Here is a 19,092-nt window from a genome sequence, read left to right on the forward strand (position 1 = left end):
AAAAAATCTAATTATTTGAATAGTAGAAACTAACAATAATAATTATAAAAAAAAAGTGAAGAACGGTTTGGACGGGTTAACCCGACCAAACCGACGAAATCATTGGGCGGGTTGAACTTTCTCTAATTTTTGATTGGGCGGGTTATGGTTAAATATTTGCAACCCGATATTTATATTGGGTTGATAAAAATATGCTATAACCCGACTAAACCGACCGACGTACACCCCTACTATCTTCTAGTAATTTTAAACAACTTTCCTCTAAAAAGAAAAAAGAAAGAAAGAAAGACACGTGACAATCACTTTTTTTTAAAAAGAAAAATTATCGTTATTGTTATGGGCCTAGTGGGCTTGGGCCGTTGATGAAAATCGAGTCCATAGAACAGTAGGAGTGCATGATAACTGATGAAGAAGCACTCACCTAACATTTACCCAAATTAACAAAAACCCAAATTGTAATTTAGTTTCAAGTCCGCCTCTGAAGTCTAAAATTTTGGGGGCAAAACACGTCTGGGGAGTTTGTGTGTGTGAAAGCTGATGTGAGTGGCTTAAAGCTTTTCGCCTGCGGAGGTGCCTAAGATAAGAAGCTGAGGTGGCGAACCCTAATCCTTTCTTTGTAAGTCGTCGTGGTCGTGGATGGGCCAGTCAGCTTCGACGGCCGCAGTCCCCAGCTGCCGTGAAAATAATCACAGCCATCGATTGAAGTTCAAACCAACGGCCCTGATCTCCCCGATGCAGGCTGAAGAGACCGATGCCTGGCAAGTAACTATCGATGGTTTCGCCGATTATATCTCCGATCTACCCGAAGAGTGTTTGGCTGTTATTTTTCAGTCCCTCGGTTCCGGTGACCGAAAACGCTGCTCGCTTGTTTGCCGGAGGTGGTTGAAAATCGAGGGACAGAGCCGTCACCGGCTTTCTCTCAACGCCCAAGCAGATCTCTTGCCCATGATCCCTTCCCTCTTCGACAGATTTGACGCTGTCACCAAACTTGCTTTGAAATGTGACCGCAGATCCGTGAGCATCAGAGACGATGGGCTCGTCCTCATCTCTCTACGGTGCCGTAATCTCACGCGTCTCAAACTCCGCGCCTGCCGCGAATTGACGGACGCTGGTATGGCGTCTTTTGCAAAGAACTGCAGGGGTTTGAAGAAGCTTTCTTGTGGATCTTGCACGTTTGGAGCTAAAGGAATGAACGCAGTGCTTGATAACTGTTCGTCTCTAGAGGAGTTATCGGTGAAGAGGCTCCGTGGAATCACCGATGTAGCTGCAGCGGAGCCAATTGGGCCCGGTGTAGCAGCTGCTTCTCTGAAAACAATTTGTTTGAAGGAGCTGTACAATGGACAGTGTTTTGGACCTCTGATTATTGGCGCAAAGAAACTACGAACATTGAAACTTTTCAGGTGCTCGGGGGACTGGGATAAACTTCTTCAATTGATCGCTGATCGAGTCTCCGGAATGGTCGAGATTCATCTGGAGAGGCTTCAGGTGAGTGATTATGGTCTCGCTGCAATTTCAAATTCTTTGGATCTGGAAATTTTGCATCTCGTCAAAACCCCGGAATGCACAAATAATGGTTTAGTTTCTGTTGCGGAGCGATGCAAGCTCTTAAGGAAGCTTCACATTGATGGTTGGAAGGCTAATCGTATAGGTGACGAAGGCTTGGTAGCGATTGCCAAATATTGCCCCAATCTTCAAGAATTGGTTTTAATTGGTGTGAACCCTACTAAAGTTAGCTTGGAAATGTTGGCTTCTAATTGCCAAAATTTGGAGAGGTTAGCATTATGCGGAAGCGATACAGTGGGCGATGCTGAGATATCTTGTATTGCCGCAAAGTGTGCGGCATTGAAGAAGCTTTGCATTAAGAGTTGCCCTGTTTCGGATAGTGGGCTGGAGGCATTGGCGAGTGGGTGTCCCAATTTGGTGAAAGTGAAGGTCAAGAAGTGTAGAGGAGTAACCCCTGATGGGGCTGATTTGTTGAGAACACGTAGGGGTTCTCTGGCCGTGAATTTAGATACCGGTGAACCTGAACATCAAGACGCTAGTGCCAGTGACGGTGGGGCTCAAGACAATGCTGTTGAATTGCCTCCTGTAGGCGGTGGTGGAGGTGGAGGTGGAGGTGGCGGCAGCAGCAGCCAAGTATACGCTACTCATTTCGGATCGAGTAGATCAACCTCCTTCAAGTCAAGGTTAGGCCTTTTGTCGGGCAGGAGTTTCGTCGCCTGCACCTTAAGAAGGTTGTCCGGCAGTAATAGCAGTTCTCGTGGTAATAGCTAATGTATTAAACAACATTTGCAACACTAAAGGAAAAATGGAAAACTCCTAGTTATCGGTCATTGTTTGTGATGTATTATTTGGATTCTGACTTTTGTGTACTTAATTTGATGCTGTGTGTTTCTTTTATCCCTTTTTGAATTGAATCTTCACGGTTGAAAGAGACGACACCCCTTCTTTTACAAAATTTAATTTGCTTCTTTGTCAGGTAAGCCTTGTTGTGTCATTGATACATTGTTTGATCATATAATTTGAAATAGTTTACACAACACTATTACAATGCTTTTCTTATTACGTGAATTTTCAATTTTCCTGGTCTGTGAATATCATAGAAGGTGTAGGTTTTCACACAAGAGGAAGGGGGTTGCAGTGAGTAATAATATATGCAGTCTCCTAGTCTTGCACCATGTGTTTATTACTTGTCATTTTCTTTCTCAGTAGTCAGTACCCAACCAACATTAAATTGCATTGCTTGACCTTCGCTGACCTCTTGCTTAATTCATTCATAGCCATTAATTGATGAAAATTGAGAAACTACGCCACTGTTGTGAATTGTGATACCGAATCAGGAGCTGGATACTGTACGTCAGTGAATCTTTTTATTTAATTATAAGTTATTCAGACTTGTCGCTGGTGAGCATGTGACACGCTAGATGCGTATGAGGTTGGTTTTGTTACACTGCGGGGGCCTTTCTTTAACATAATATCGTTGGATTAACTTTGTTAGTGTCGTTTTTATTGTTTCATTCTGGTTTTCTTCATACATATATGCCGGCTTCACAGCTCAAGTGGAGTGTATCATTTTGGAAGGTGACAAATCTGAGAATTTGTTGTTAATTACATCATTAAGAATTCAATTAATATCTTAAGCCACATATCTGTTCAGCGTGATGGTGATGATATATTGTACACAATGTTTTATGGTTCGGCAATTTGATCTAATCATTTTAAGCACCGAGTGTATATTGTGAAATCATCACATGATGTGTGTAGTTGCTCTCATTTCCCACGGGGTCCATCTCTAGAGCAGAGCCCCCCTCCTTATGTTGATCCCTTTTTGGGGTTGACTCTTATGTTACTTTCGTGGAGGCTTTTAGGAACGGTGTTAAGAACATTAGCAGTGTTTGTGGCAAGAAAAGCTGTATATGGATTCTGGGATGACTTCGAGTGCTTTTCTTCGACCACGGCTGTGGTTGGGATCCAATCCGTGAGTATTCTTAATTGAGACTGTCATGACAAAGTGCATATTCAAAATAGAGAGATTGGAGCACTCACACATGAATATTGAATAACGTAAAATAGTGTCAAAATACAGAGAAAATGGATTAAAAAAATTATACTTGAATGGATTCTCTCACAATCTACTCTAATATGTTTTCCTACCTCATGTTTATTTACTTTTTCACATTACTAACTCTTTATTTATTTATTTATTTTATTTATATTATAAGTAACAAATTTTATTTTTCTCCTTTTACAACGCGTCAAATATTTTTTTTTTGAAATGACGCGTCAAATAATAAAATTATGGAGAATTACTTCATATACTATTTTTTTAATTTTTTTTTTCAAATTTACGGTTTGCGTTTCTAAAGTGGTTGCAGCGCTAATTTCAAGGGTTTCTGTAAGATTTTTTGTTGCAATTTAGGTTGCAGCGCTAGTTGCAATTAGGGTTTCTATGTATAATTTCGTAAAAATGCAAAAAAAAAATAATAATAATTTAAGTGTAAAAATGAAAAAACTCCTAAAATTATTGTGTGTTTCATTAATGTACAAAGTAATGATGCAAAATCAAATTATTATATTTTTTTCCTATTGTACGAAGTAGTGACGACAAATCAAATTATCGTATACTTTTACTAATGTGTAAAGTAGTGATGCAAAATCAAATTATTTTATATTTTTCTATCGTACAAAGTACTAACGATAAATCAAATTATCGTATGTTTTGCTAATATACAAAGTATTATTGTATGTTTTAATAATGTACAAAGTAGCAATTATTGTATAAATATTTTAATTAAGCTGCGTATGGTTTAGTAAAATATGTTTTAGAATTAGATGAAAGTGTTTGTTGAATGGGTGATATATCCAGTTCTTTTTTTATTTTTTTTATATTTTTTTGTAAACGATTATAATTTATAATAACAGTGGAAATTTCTTAAAATAAAAAGTAACAATAAAGAATCAAATAATCATATGCTTAAATCACTACAACTAACAAAGATACTGATTTAAATAATGTGAGATTTTTAGGTTGTTTGAATTTGAAGTATAATTCAAAAGATATATTTGTCCTTCGATGGAACAATACGAATATATAACTCCTCTCAAATTGTTTGGAGATATAACAAGATTATTAGTTACTTGTTAGGTTTCTTGTAAACATACCATTATTTGTCTAAAAATATTAAGTACTGTGTTTCAATAAAGAGTAGTGATATGTATACTTAATATATACACCTCCTAAATCTTACAGTGTCAATTTTATAAAAGTTATATTTTATTTATTTTGTGTTCTAATGTTTTAAAAACTAATGTGATGTGATTGTGTGTAATGTTTACATAATAAAAGTGAAAACTTTCTTTCCATTTAAAAAAATTTGCTCTCTATTTTAAGGGTACACTGAATCAATCTATGAGCCACAATATTAATATTGCGACTTCCATAAAAAGAAATACTTTTGTAAAACTAAATAATAAAATTTTAATATCATAAAAAAAATCACTAAGAAGCGTTTCTCTCCTAACATATCTACACAAGAAAAAAAAAATCATATCAAGTAAATATAGTAAAAATTTGAGAATGAGAGTTGTAATAAAACTTATCTTTTTTGAAGTTCTTGTATCTCAAAATGACCTAGTGAGTGAAATAAAACACACATAAAATAAATATATAAAATTAATTAACATAATTTATTTTTTGAAAAAAAGTATGAAATTTCATTAAACGAAAATTGCCAATAACCAAAGAAACAACTTAATATATCCAACCGGTAGACCTGACCACCCTACCATAGCATTCTCAAGTGACAAAGCCAAATGAGCAAGCTTGTGAGCAATCGTATTATTCACTCTATTACAATGCAAATAGCTAACAACATTAACCTTAGAAGAAATAGCAAAGATATCAAAAAGAATAGAGCCAAACTCAGAGAGCATGGGCATTTTGTTGGACAAAGCCAACATCACACGATGACAATCACTTTCTACGTCCACATTTAGAAATCCCAGACGAGAGTACAAGAGAAGACGATAAAGGATAGCCAAAGGTTCTGCCATAGAGGTTGTCAAAACAACTTCAAGAGCAACCGCAGTAGACGCGAGAATACAAACATCATGATCGTCAACAACCGCCCTGCAACCAGCCTGACGAACAAGAAGATCGAGCCTCGCATCCACGTTGAGCTTCACCGTCCCCAACGAAAGAACATGCCAGTGGGACGTAGCTAGTGCAGTAGGGGCTGAAACAACTATTGAAGTAGAATGTCTACCACATCATCTTCAAAGAAACGAAGAAAATAGTCAACTACCCAATTAACCACACCCTCTTTCTCTATCAAACAATGGTCGTGCACCCATTTATTCCTTCTGAACCAAACTCGCCAAAGAACTACAATGAAAGTCTCAAGTTCTTCTTTACGAAGGACCATAGCACACTCACAGATCAACATATAGAAGTTAGCTTGAATAGGAAGTTTTGTCTTGATCAAAAAGGAAAGCTCATGTCTAATCTCTTCTAAAGTGCATTAGCTCCAAAGAGCATGGAGAGTAGACTCAGAAGCTGACTTACACTTGGGGAATTCCTTGTTGTTCGTGAGTGATGCATGGTGTCACAAGCCGACTATTTGGAGAGTCCCAAGTAGGCAGAACATGCGGCACTTGCTGGCACACCGAGCTAGCAAGTCAGCCTAAACGCGCCTACAGGCAAACAAACTCAAAGGTTAGGCACGATACATGTCTCGCACATATTGAGTGCCAATAAAAAGCATGAGCAAGCAAATATAAATCGTCCCTAAGGATCAATCTCACACAACCCACAAGTAAACATATAGACAAATGGCACATAATGGCCCAACAAAGGCAACAAATAGGCATCACAAAGGCAATATAGAAGCATGGACAAGAAGTATGGATAAATATCGTTTTATTATTATATGTCCTTGATAGGGCAAGGGAGTACACATCAGGGCCCCTATCATGCTGGTGACAAGGTGCTTCATAAGTCAGTAAGTCACCCCCTAAAGAGCTTAATGGGGTCTCAAGGGATTTCCAGGAACATATATGATTATAGCTCTCTATACATATGTGAATGGAAATATAAAAAAAAGAAAGCTAATCACCAAAAGTCTCCCCATCTAATTGAGGTGCTTGGTGCAAGACTTGAATAATGATCAAGTACCAAGGCATGCTCATGTTACAAAATGGTCCCATTGTGGGTGTGCCATGGGGCAGCACGCCACATTCTTCCCCAATTAATTATTCGGCATCCTCGAAGAACTTGTTGCATGATCTTCAGTCTTCTGCAAAAACTACTGCATGTCCTATACCTTCTCCCAGTTGATCTCGTCATCAGCGAGGCCCTTCCATTTGATCAGGTACTCTTTTCTCTTCTTCCTCTTCACACGAACAGTTCTTTCGGTAATGATTTCTTCTGGTTCTCTAATGCTGCGTCATTGAATGCTGATGTCATCCCTGGTAGACTAGTTGCGCGCTGGATCTTCTGGATCTTCATGATACAACTTGAGGTTGCTGACGTGAAGGACCGGGCGTATCTTCATCCAAGAAGGTAGTTTGACTTTGTAGGATGCTAGGCCAACTTTGGAGATGACTGGAACAGGGCCCTCATATTTGCGCACGAGTTTGATGTCCCTGTCCCCTCAGAATCTCAATTATTCTGACCATAGTTTGATCAACACTAAGTCAACTGCTTTGAACTCAAGCGGTCGACGTTTTTGATCTGCCCACTTCTTCATTTTTTGCGATGCTTTCTCTAATTATGCTTGGGAAATCTCTGTATTCTTCTTCCAATCTTTTGTAAAATTGAAGGCCCGCGGATTCCGTCCGTGGTACTCATCCACTGTGTTGGGTAACAGTGGTTGTTGTCCATTCATAACTTCAAAAGGGCTCTTGTTCGATGAAGAACTCTTCTGAGAGTTGAAACCGAATTGAGCTACATCTAGTAGTTGCGACCAATTCTTCTGGTTGGCATTGATAAAGTGCCGTAAATACTCCTCTAACATCCCATTGAATCATTCTGGCTGCCCATTTGTGTGGATGGTAGCTCGAGGAGATGTTTATTTGTGACCCAAGAAGCTTAAATAGTTCAGACCAGAAGGTCCCCGTGAATCTTTGATCTCAGTCACTTACTATATTCTGGGGTACTCCCCAGTACTTTACTATATGCTTAAAGAAAAGTTGAGTTATCTCTTCTGTCGAACACTGCTTCGACATTGGAATGAAGATTGCATACTTTGAAAATCTATCCATGATCACCAAGATCGCATTCAAGTCTCCAGTGTTTGGCAAACTTGTAATGAAATCAAGCGAGACACTCTTCCATGGCTTGCTTGGGACCAATAAAGGCTCTAACAACCTTGGCGTCTTGTGCCTCTCCACTTTGTCTTATTGGCAGATGAGACAGGGTCTTGTGTAGTCCACCACATCCTTTCGCATCTATGGCCAATAGTACCCATGCTTTAAAAGGGCATGTGTCCTATGCCAGCCTTGATGACCCGCCCACAATGTGTCATAACACTCACTTAGTAGCGTCCTCCTCAGATCGCCTGCCTTCAGAATAAACAAATGGCCATATTTGGTCCACAAGAGGTCATCATTTACCCAAATCTGAGTTGTCTTTCCTTTCCTTGCAAGAGCCATGATGTTCTTTGCGACTGGGTCCTTCTCTAGGTTCTCCTTGTTGCGTTCCTTGATTGGTGTACCCACTTGGCTAGCTGACATACCCGCTAACACACCTTTAGACCCGCCAACTCTACTTTACAGCTAAGGGCATTAGCTGCCTAATTCAGACGTCCTACCTTGTGCTCGAATTCTACCAAGAATTCCTGCCTTCGGGCTTGCTTGGTGGTTAGTTTCAGCTGCATGAGGAAATGACTGACAACAGTATTGTCCGTCTTCACCACAAACTTTGACCCCAACAAGTAATGCCTCCACGTCCGCAAATAATGAATAACTGCTAGGAGCTCTTTCTCTTGCGCCGTATACCACCTTTCTGCATCAGAAAGCTTGTGGTTCTCAAATGCCACGGGGTGACCCTCTTCCATGAGTACCCCTCCCAAAGCATAATCTGACGCATCCGTCTATACTTCAAAGGGCTTGCATATATTTGACAGGGCTAATACAGGATCTTCAATCATGGCTTCTTTCAAACTTCAAAACACTTCTTCGCACTTATCAGACCACGCCCATATAACACCCTTCTCTAACAACTTTGTCAAGGGGGCCGCTCTTCTCGAATAGCCCTCCAAAAATCATCTATAATAATTGGCTAGACCGAGAAAAGAGCATTGTTGTTTCACATTGGCTGGGGTCATCCACTCTTGGATCGCCCACACCTTCTCCAAATCCATACGGATCTTTCTGTGTTCCAAGACATGACCCAGGAACTTGATACTTTCTTGAGCAAATGAGCACTTCTCTTGCTTCACATACAACTATTCTTTCCTCAACTTCCGAAACACCATAGCCAAGTGTTCCCGATGCTCTTCTAATGTGGTGCTGTAAACCACGATATCATCCAGATACACCACCACGAACTTATCTAAGTCTTCATGGAAGACTTCATACATGAGTGTATAGAACGTGGCTGGCACATTTGTCAACCCAAATGGCATGACGTAAAAATCAAATGCCCCATACCGAGTAACACAAGTTGTCTTTGGTTCATCCCCTTCTGCGATCTGAACTTGATAGTAGCCTGATATCAAGTCCAACTTCTTGAAGTATTTTGCCCCACTTAGCTGGTCAAACAAACCAACAATCAAAGGAACGAGGTATCTGCTACACACAGTCACTTTATTGAGGGCGCGATAGTCTATGCATAGTCTTAAGGTCCCGTCCTTCTTCTTCTAGAACAACACAGGCACACCAAATATTGCCTTTGATGACTTGATGAATCCTGCCTCTAACATCACCGTTAGCTGCCTTTTCAACTCCTTAAGTTTTGAGGGAGATAATTGGTATGCTACTTTCGTTAGGGGCTTTGCACCCGACACCAGCTCTATTTGATGATCAACTCCCCTCCCAGGATGTTGGGTTTTGTGCCCTAAATAAAACCTATTTTAATATAATCAGACTTACTAATTAATAAAGATCAAAAATCGCTTTTATGTTGCATGGTTCAAATGATTTATTTCATGATTGTTTAATGTATAAATTCTATTAAGTCCAGAACATATGTGTTTGTTCATGATTATAGTGTCGTCAGCACAGTGGAATATAATCATGATTATGTGTTCAAAAGTTTAATTCCCATGATTTGTCAGTTCACTGGATTTAGACTGGCATGATAATTAGCGATATGTATACTTACAACTTGGATAAGTGTTATGTCCTTTTTCAGAGCATTGGCAAAGTTTAGCAGTATCGGATATATGAAGTATACATTGGAAGGGACCGATATTGATCTTAGAAAAGATATCCTAAACTTATCGTTATATCTTTCTAAGTCAATATCAATGGTTGATCTTAGGTCTATGGATCTCAATCCTGACATGGTTAGGTTCGATCTAAAGTGTGTTATTTGTGTTCTTTGATTTGTTAGTTAAGCCTACTTTTTGGTCTGGGTGATACGTACATTTTGGGAACATAATAGTACAATTGAGTGGGAGCGCTAATCATAGATATGGAATCTATAGCTTCTATAGGTATTTAGAAGTGAAACGATGATCTCCTTCGAGCTTGGCTGAATAGAGATAAATGATTGAGGTCTCATTTCAGTAATTATATTAGTTTACTGAAGTATCATTTATAGGTAGCTAAGTGTTTTAAGGATAAAATACATTGAAGGGTAGAACGGTAAATTTATCCCTATTCAGTGTAGATCATCTATAGAGGATCCTTGACTATTAGGATTATAACAATGGATAATCATAACGTATCTATATCGTGGTACATATAGAGCGTTCTATATAACTGAGAGTGTATTCAATTCCAAATCTATAGTGGAGCAAGGCGGAATTAGTAAGTTGAGAATTTACTTGGTGAATTCTAGATCTACTTATTGAAAGCTCGGTTATATAGGCCCATGGTCCCCTCACTAGTTGAGATAATACTGCTTGCAGACTCAGTTAATTGATTTTAATTAATCAATTATAATTCTAAAATTAGACTTTGTCTTATTTAAGAATGTTCACTAAGCAAGGGCTTAATTGTGAAGAAAAGAGGTTTTAGGGTCAATTTGTTTTGTATGGTCTAATTAATAAATTACATAAATGGCAATTTTATTTAGTAATTAATTATAATTATTAAATAAATAGTTTTGACATTTATAGGTTTGAATTGGAAAATATGGTATTATTGAAAAGAAGAATAAGTGGTTGAAATAAAGTGGCAAAATTGTAACTAGAAAGTGGTCCCTTTGTTTGTACGGCCATGAAGTATTTTGTCCAATAATTTATTCTTTTTTAATCCATATAATTCAACCCTAAGCCCTAGTTGAAACACTATAAAAAAGGAACATGATACTCTCACTCATCCAACTTTTTGTCATCTTGACTATTCAACCAAACTTGATGAGAGAGTTCCTTCCTTAGTGATTTCTAACGTCCTTCATTGTTCTTCCATATTCAAACCTTGAGTAAGACGGTGGTAACCAAACCCGAAGGAGAGACAGAGATCCAGGTTCAGATCTTGATAATGCTTTGCTACAGAAAGGAATCAAGGGCTAGAGATCTTGAACAGAATGAATCATTATATTCCGCTGCAATCAATGTAAGGTTTTCTTAAACCCTTATGTGTTTATTTCATTGTTTTAGAGAATTCATATTTAGGATGTTAATTCAACATACATGTTAGTAAATCTAGATCCTGGTAAAATATTCCCTACACAGGAGGCAGTCTCGTCGGGAGTTCATCTGGCATCACATCTTTGAATTCATCTAACACCTGCTCGATTTCAGGTGGAGTGGAATCCTCCACTTTTGTATCGTACACGGCGGAGCGATGACAAACGTTGGCCTCTTCTTCTTCAGACCCCTCTTCAGTTGCAAGGCCACTAGAAGCTTGAATTTTGGAGACTGTCTCACTTTAGCGGGAACCATTGAAGGATTGTTATCCATGATAAGTAGATTCCCTATTGCTGGAATTGGAATGGCCCCCTTCTCTACTAGAAACTCCATCCCTAATACCACATCAAAGTCATCCATGCGAACAACTACAAGGTCAAGTTGCCCCTCCCATCTGTCGATCTTGACATTCACTTTCTTGGCCACTCCAATCGTGACCATGGCCTTTGAATTGACTGCTTTCATGCGGCCCATATCTTTCTCCAATTTTAGGCCCACCCTCTTGGCTTTGATTTTTGAAATGAAGTTGTGTGTTGTGCTAGTGTCGATCAATACGGTCTTGGCCTGCTTTCCATTTAAAGTGACCTCCATAAACATCAATCCCTTCCTAAGAGCTTTCCTTCCTCCCGTGCCATGCTTCTTGAGAGCATTCAACAATCGAACGACGCTCATGTGGGCGCAATCTTCATCTTCATCATCTTCCCCACATCCTTGCTCCTTTTGAGCAATGGTTGCCTTTATGGCACTCAACTTGGACTAGTGCCACCCGTCCAGGTCTTAAAATTTTCTACACGTGTCACCTAGAAGGATGCCACATCGCTCTGTGCGGAATTTGGGATAACAAGTTGTTCTTAGTCGAGAGAGATAAGGAAAGAAAGCGAGAGTGATTTATTTTTGTTTTAGGGTTAATGTTTATCTAAAATAAAAATAGACGATGAAATTTCTCATTTTAATCCCAATTCAGCAATAAACCTTAAGTTTTTCTCTAGAAAACCACTAAAAGACAAAATTTAAGGATTAACTTAAATAATAAAATAACAAAACTACCTTTACTTGCTTCCTAAGCAGCTTCCAAAACTAGGGATAAAATAGTCATAACCAATTACCTCACAATACCCCAGTAATTCCAAAATTAAGAACACACATTCTAATACCGTTGTGATATTTCTAGCATACCAATCGAGTTTCCACAATTGGCGGACCTAAACATATTTTATTTCACAAATAAAATGCTTATAACTCACATATCGTAAGAAAATTTTCATAATTAATAAATTACGCTTATTTCTCACATTTATAATAAAATCCTAATTATCACATAATTAATCTAGTAAGATAATAATGTTACTCATTTATTCCCTTAATATATTTTATAAAATATGCTTTAATTAATCACATTTAAATTTCTCGAATATTACATCAATACTTTGGTAAATAGAATTATTGGAATGGTTTTACCTTCCCCGAACGTCAAGCTTCGGTAGCTGAGTACAATGCCTTTCTTTTGGTCGAATCTACTTCATGGATCGAATGGATGATTTAGTCCTAGGGTTCAAGTGGTCGTATCTTCCCTTAGGAGTGGGTCGGTCATATTCCTATTGTTTTGTGGAGTGTTGTGCAAGGGCCTTGGCGGATAATTCTTCCTCTGGGGCTTAGCCATTTTGAATTTTCCCTGGTTTTTAACTGGATTAGAGGGTCCAGTCCCAGGATGGTTAGGCTTTCCCACTGGTGGGTTTTCAGCATTGAGGTTCCCTTTTACTACCATGTTCTTTTAGCTGTATGGGGGTTTCTTTAATCTGGTGCGTAGCTTCTTCTTGTTTTGCTGTTTTCCTTTATTGATCTAAGACCATTTATCTTAGCCACACCACTTATGTGTCTTCCTCATAATACTCCTCTTCGTAGTTTTTGTCATAATCATTGCCATAGTAATCATGTTGGTCCACATCGTGGCCTTCTTGTTCATCTTTGTTGATGGGAGTTTTGTCAATGCCTTTCTCATGTTGATGACCTTTTTGAGAAGGATGCCTACCCACCCCTGACATCTCTCTGTCCTCTATGATGCCCGCCTGAGCGTTCGCTAGAGGGGGCTAGTTTGACTCTTCATCAGCGGTAGCATCTTCATGGTCTTAACGAGCATTTTGCTTGATGATTATGTTTCTAGCTGCAACCATTATTGTAGATTACAGCAGTGGATACTACCTTCCTCAACTTTCAATGAATATACCAAAATTTTACCGAGATTTTTCAGTATCAAATTAATAAAAGATTAAGCTAAGAAAAGATGATTTTAAAGTAAAGAAGAATTTTTTTTTACGTGGTTAGGACGTTAATGAGCCTTAGTCCACGAGTCAATATTATTGAAGCTCTTTGGCTATTGGGTATTTTACATAAGTGTTCTTGCCAAATTTTAATAGGATTTCTAGCCAAGATTTTGTAACCCTTTGTGAGAAGGGATAAAGCCCGATTTTATAGGCTGAAACTGAATTTTCTGCTAAACTCAGACCTATGAGGGTTTTGTACATGGAAATAAGTCCACTAATGGGATAAAATACATTGTTATATTGACATTGGGTTGAGTAGGTTGGGCCCAATTTGAGAGATAATCACCGTCTGTTCGAAATAGTACAATTTGATGGTGACAGGTGGGCATGCAATGGCGACAGTGTACCGTAAATGTCAGGGTAGTGGATGTTGGAGAAAAGGTGTGTAGCTTTTTGTGTTGTGCGCCTTTCCCATGTCTGACGTAGGGGACAAATCCCTGATTTTGTGGGATTCAGTGTCAGAAAGGTGCCATGTAGGACAGTACCCAGACACCTCTTCGACTGCCTATTCTGGATTACCCCGTGAGGGCATCCAGATATGTTCTATTAAGTCTTTCCTTCATTAGACGAGTTTCCCTTCCGGGACCAAAAAGGGCCCAAAAGGGCCCGACCTTATAGAGATTAGAGGCGGCCTGTAGTTAGATCCAAAGTCCTGCTTGGACTCCATCGTGGGCTGACCCGCTGGCTTAGTTGGGCCATTGAATGCTCCTGTCTTGGTTGATTTTGGGACCTTAAAATTACATCTGCCACCTATCCGGAAACACAAATAACAATAACTAACAAATTTTATGAAAAAAATAATACAGTAGTATAAAAAGATAATCAAGTTATCAAAATTAAGTAAAAAATAAATAACTTCGTAATATTGCAAAGAGGCTAAAGTCTTTTTATTTTTCTGTTGCTTTGTAGCTGACTTTTTGTTATTTTATAGTTATTTTCATGTTGTTGTTTAAGTGTTCTATAGTTATTTTTTTTATTTATTGAAACAAAATATTTTTAAAATTTTGAAAATAGTATATTTAAAAATTTAATACAGTAAAAATGTAAATATACATACATAAAACATAAAACCAGTAGAAATATAAAAATAACAAAAAAAATATAGCCATTTTTGTAGAATCTCCTAAATTATAGTAGTTTGTGTTTGTAGTTGAACAGTAACCTTTTATATATTTAGATAAAACCAACAACTAACAAATTATAGTATACTACTGTACTAATCTAATTTTGAACACAGGCTATTAACTTAGGTTACTGTACACAATAAATTACATGGCTTTCAACTTTAGTTTAGCCGAGTACACACTATTATCTGCTATACTTCCAATGCATGTCTATATACACACCCCCATAGAAGAAAAGAGAGTATTAGTTTAGCCGAGTACACATTATATATGTGCTCTACTTCCACTGCCAGCCTATATACACAACCCCATAGAAGAAAAGAGAGTATTGGTGAGAGGGGCTTAATGCAAAATAATTTGTATATCTATATGGACAAAGTTTTGTGTGGCTTATTATTATTATAGCTAGTGATGGGAAGTGGGAACCATCCATACTATTATACTTAAGGACCCCACACAGCAGCAAGTAGACAATTATAGTGACTTGGCTGCTAAATAATAACAGTTCAAAACGATGTGATTTGTGTACAAAATTAAGGGAGTGTTGCATTTAAATTCTAATTTCATATAGAGCATCTATAGTCCCAATTACAAAGTAAACAATAATCAACATTGTATTATTATTATTATTTAAGGCTTTGTCTTGAAGTATAAAGTGTTTTTCTGTTTGGGTAAGCACTAAGCAGTATTTTATATATTAATTATAAGTAGAACCTGTCGTTACTCCGTACCACAAATTTCCTAGACCTCGTCCTAGTGAGACATGGTAGGAGGCAACAGGCCAACTCAGCATAATGGAAAAAGAGAAAAAGCTGTGTTTGAAAAACGATGTACGTACAGCGAATTAAGGTGCAGTGCAGGAAGGCAGGCTGGCTCATCGAACACGACCACCAGTTCTGGTCGTTAAAGAATTGTCATCTTAATTAAACCACAATTTTGTGTTTGTGTCGAAAATATCAGGCCAGGCAGGGTCCCCCACCTAAAAAAAATACAAGTTGCAGGGGGCCATATTCCATAGTTGGGTTGTCCGGGTACGCGTGGCCATACAGATATATGTTTGCTTCATCTCCATCTTTATACATCTCATATAATTTAATTGGACCAGTTTTAAATTGGGAGTACTACATTAAGATTAATCTACGTAGACTATAGCTTACAGCTTGCTCTCTCACTGTGTTTTGGTGTCGTTTTCTGTTTTCCTTTTCTCTCTCAGTGTCGACAACAATGGAAAGTCGACTTCCCATGCTTAATTGTCTCTTACAGCACACACTCAGAAATCTTTGTGCATATTCTGATTCTTCAACTTCTTCCAAATGGGTCTACGCAGTCTTTTGGAGGACCTCGCCTCGGAATTATCCTCCTCCCAAGTAAGCTAATTAATTAAATAATAATAAACATTCTTAATTAGGCCATATATAAATATACGTTACTTGCTAGTTCCATATTAATTAATGAATAGAAGTTGGGTGTTAAACACTCATTGCTGTTTCTTTATTTGTATTAGGTGGGATTATGGAGGTGGTGCTCTTGAGCGATCAAAAGGGAACAAAAGGAACTGGTAAAAGGGATTTTCCCCTTTCCCTTTTTATTTTAAGCCATTATAATAATTTTTCACAATACCTTTTAAGCGGATTATGAGGATTAAGAATAATGTAAAAAGTTTGTGTAATAATAATATTGGGGTGTGTAGGATTCTCGTTTGGGAAGATGGGTTCTGTGACTTTTATGAGTGTGAGCAAGCTGGCAGTGGATACGTTAAAGGGAGGTTTGGAGCTGATGTTTTCTTCAAATTGTCCCATGAAGTATATAATTATGGAGAAGGGTGAGATATCAGACTTTTTTTTTTGTTTTTTTTGCCACTGAAAGAATATATATAATAATATACAGAGAAGGAATCAGAATGGTTAATGATTTCAGGTTAGTGGGAAAAGTGGCAGCAGACAATAGTCACAAATGGATTTTCAGAGATCCATCAAATGAAGGTGATCCTAGCTTCATCTCTTCATGGAATCTATCAGTAGAACCGGTAAGCCAATTTCTTTTTTGCTGACCAAAAAGTCCTCAATCAAGTATCTGTTCACCTTTGTTTATCTATAGACTTTATTTTGTTGTGTTATCTTTATCCACAGCAACCAAGAGCATGGGAGTCTCAATTCAAGTCAGGCATTCAGGTTAGAACTTATTAAGATCTCTGAAAACATACATAATTAATACACAGTTACAAGCTCTCCAGTTAATTGGTTTGTCTATTAATTCCAAATTTATCAGACTATAGCACTCATTTCAGTTAGAGAAGGCATAATTCAACTCGGGTCATTTGATAAGGTCTCTCTCTTGCTCTCACTCTTATCTACAAGTTGTTTATCAATGTTCTTGCTGGGCTAATTTACATTTTGTTGTACAGATTGTGGAGGATCTTAATCTAGTTATCAACATACAGAGGAAATTCACCTATCTCCAAAGCATACCAGGGGTATTTTCCATGCAAAGGCCATACCTATCAATCCAACACCATTACTCACTAAAACCAAATACACAAACAATCGAAACGCATCAAGATTCATCACCTTTATCAATCCATGAGAAGCGCCAATCAACTGGGCTAAAAAGATTGTTTAATGAGATATCAGACGATTTTCCTACTAAGTCCATCAACTTGGGTTGGAATACTCCACAAAATGGCATATCGGGATCAAGCACTCTCTGGCCAGTTCCACCTCTACTACCTTCCATGTCATGCAGTCTTGGAGCCCTTTTGTCCAAACTACCTTCTGTATTCCCAAACTATAATTTCACAGAAGCAAATAATGACACTGCAGTGCCTGCACCAGATAACAACCCCACCACCACCATCAACAAAAATTATTCCACCACTGAAATTAATGGTGGTAACATAAAACTGGAAACTTCCTTTCTTGGTGAATTTCAAGATGAAAAGGTAATGGACTTAGGTTTTGCTCCTGTGAGAGAACAAGGAAAGAATCAGCAGGGTGCAATAAATCTCAATTAATTAGGTAAGAGGTACGTACTTGTATTTATGATGAATAACAAGGGATATGCTGCTTAATTGGGATTAGGGAAAGTAGGTGATTGACAGCTCAATTTTTAATTTCTGTTCAAATGAACAATTTGTTCAAGGAAACGTTTAGACGTATGATTTGTCACTTGAGCTATACCATCATGTAAGAACATTTCCCTTAGAAAGAAGGTAGATCGTGCAACATAAAACAAAATGCGATTATTTCTTATAAGTTTATGTTACTCACCAAATATCTTTCTTTCTTTTTATTATTATCGTAATTTTATTTTATTTTATTTTTAGATGAAGTGACCTCCACTGATTGGGATTGAGGTTTTGCATAGGGTGGCAGTGTGGGGTTTAACTCTGTGACCCATCCTTATCTTTGGGTGATTGTATTCCACCATATGTTATGGTCCCCAAAGACAAAAAGGAGAATAAAAATTGACAACATGAGGTCCTGTTGGCATGTCAATGTTCAAAGATTTATATATATATATATATATATATATATATATATATATATATAATTAACAATTTCGCCCACTTAACGAGAATACGGCTTGTTAATTTTTTTTTTTTTTTAAATTTTTAGATTTACAAAAATTTAATGTTTCTGTTATGTTAAGTTCTAATATTTTGTTTAAATGCTAATATATCTTTGTACATTAAATATTTTGTCACCTAAACCTTGACAATTATTAAATTACTTACTCAAAATAAAAATAGGAAAGATTCAATATTTTTTTTTTGATAATTCTTATAAAAATAATTTAAATCTTAAAAATAATCATTTTGAATGATTAACAAAATTACAAAAAAAAAATCAAAATTTGAAAACTAAATCAACGATTTAAAAAAATTAATTAATTTTTATTAAAAAATCTATTTATTAGCTATAAAAATGTATATTAAAAATTGAACTTTTGTAAAAATTAAATTTTACAGGAACAAATTTAAGTCTATTTTTTTTTCTCTAAAAATCTAGATTTATTTAATTAAACATAATATTTTTTTAGTTTAATTTCTAATTTTTTTTAACAAATAATTTTATATTTTTATTGAATTTCAAATTATTTTTTTTTATTATTTTCTAAGATATGAGTTTATAAATATAAATAACCTTGATTTTTTTTTTCCACAAAATCTTAGTTTGTTTAAATTATTTATTGGATTTTAAATAATTTCAGTGTGATTTTTTAAATATGTGTTTATAAATAAAATAAAGTTTGTATATATATTCAGAATTATTTAGGTTTTTTAGGTAAACTTAATATATATATATATTTTATTAATGTTTACCTTATTTTTAGCCAACGACGTAGAGTCAA

The 19,092-nt window shown here is 36.9% G+C and overlaps 2 protein-coding genes across 3 annotated transcripts; both read left to right on the plus strand.

Moving 5' to 3' along the window:
* Nucleotides 1–299: 299 nt before the first annotated feature.
* LOC115711205 (F-box protein At1g47056) lies at nucleotides 300–2,436 on the plus strand. The gene has a single exon (XM_030639534.2). The coding sequence runs from the start codon at nucleotides 637–639 to the stop codon at nucleotides 2,272–2,274; it is 1,638 nt and encodes a 545-aa protein (XP_030495394.1). The 5' UTR covers nucleotides 300–636; the 3' UTR covers nucleotides 2,275–2,436.
* A 13,025-nt stretch (nucleotides 2,437–15,461) lies between these two features.
* Nucleotides 15,462–18,012, plus strand: LOC115711214 (protein RICE SALT SENSITIVE 3). Of its 2 annotated transcripts, none has more exons than XM_030639545.2 (8): nucleotides 15,462–15,773; nucleotides 15,956–16,109; nucleotides 16,247–16,300; nucleotides 16,433–16,564; nucleotides 16,660–16,768; nucleotides 16,872–16,913; nucleotides 17,011–17,067; nucleotides 17,147–18,012. In XM_030639545.2, the coding sequence occupies exons 2-8, from the start codon at nucleotides 15,967–15,969 to the stop codon at nucleotides 17,750–17,752; spliced, it is 1,143 nt and encodes a 380-aa protein (XP_030495405.2). In that variant the 5' UTR covers nucleotides 15,462–15,773; nucleotides 15,956–15,966; the 3' UTR covers nucleotides 17,753–18,012. The 2 variants fall into 2 exon arrangements, with proteins under 2 accessions (XP_030495405.2, XP_060963112.1); XM_061107129.1 differs by having other exon boundaries at nucleotides 15,763–15,797.
* Nucleotides 18,013–19,092: the final 1,080 nt, after the last annotated feature.

Source organism: Cannabis sativa, chromosome X, assembly GCF_029168945.1.
Source record: "Cannabis sativa cultivar Pink pepper isolate KNU-18-1 chromosome X, ASM2916894v1, whole genome shotgun sequence".
NCBI classification, from domain to species: Eukaryota; Viridiplantae; Streptophyta; class Magnoliopsida; order Rosales; family Cannabaceae; genus Cannabis; species Cannabis sativa.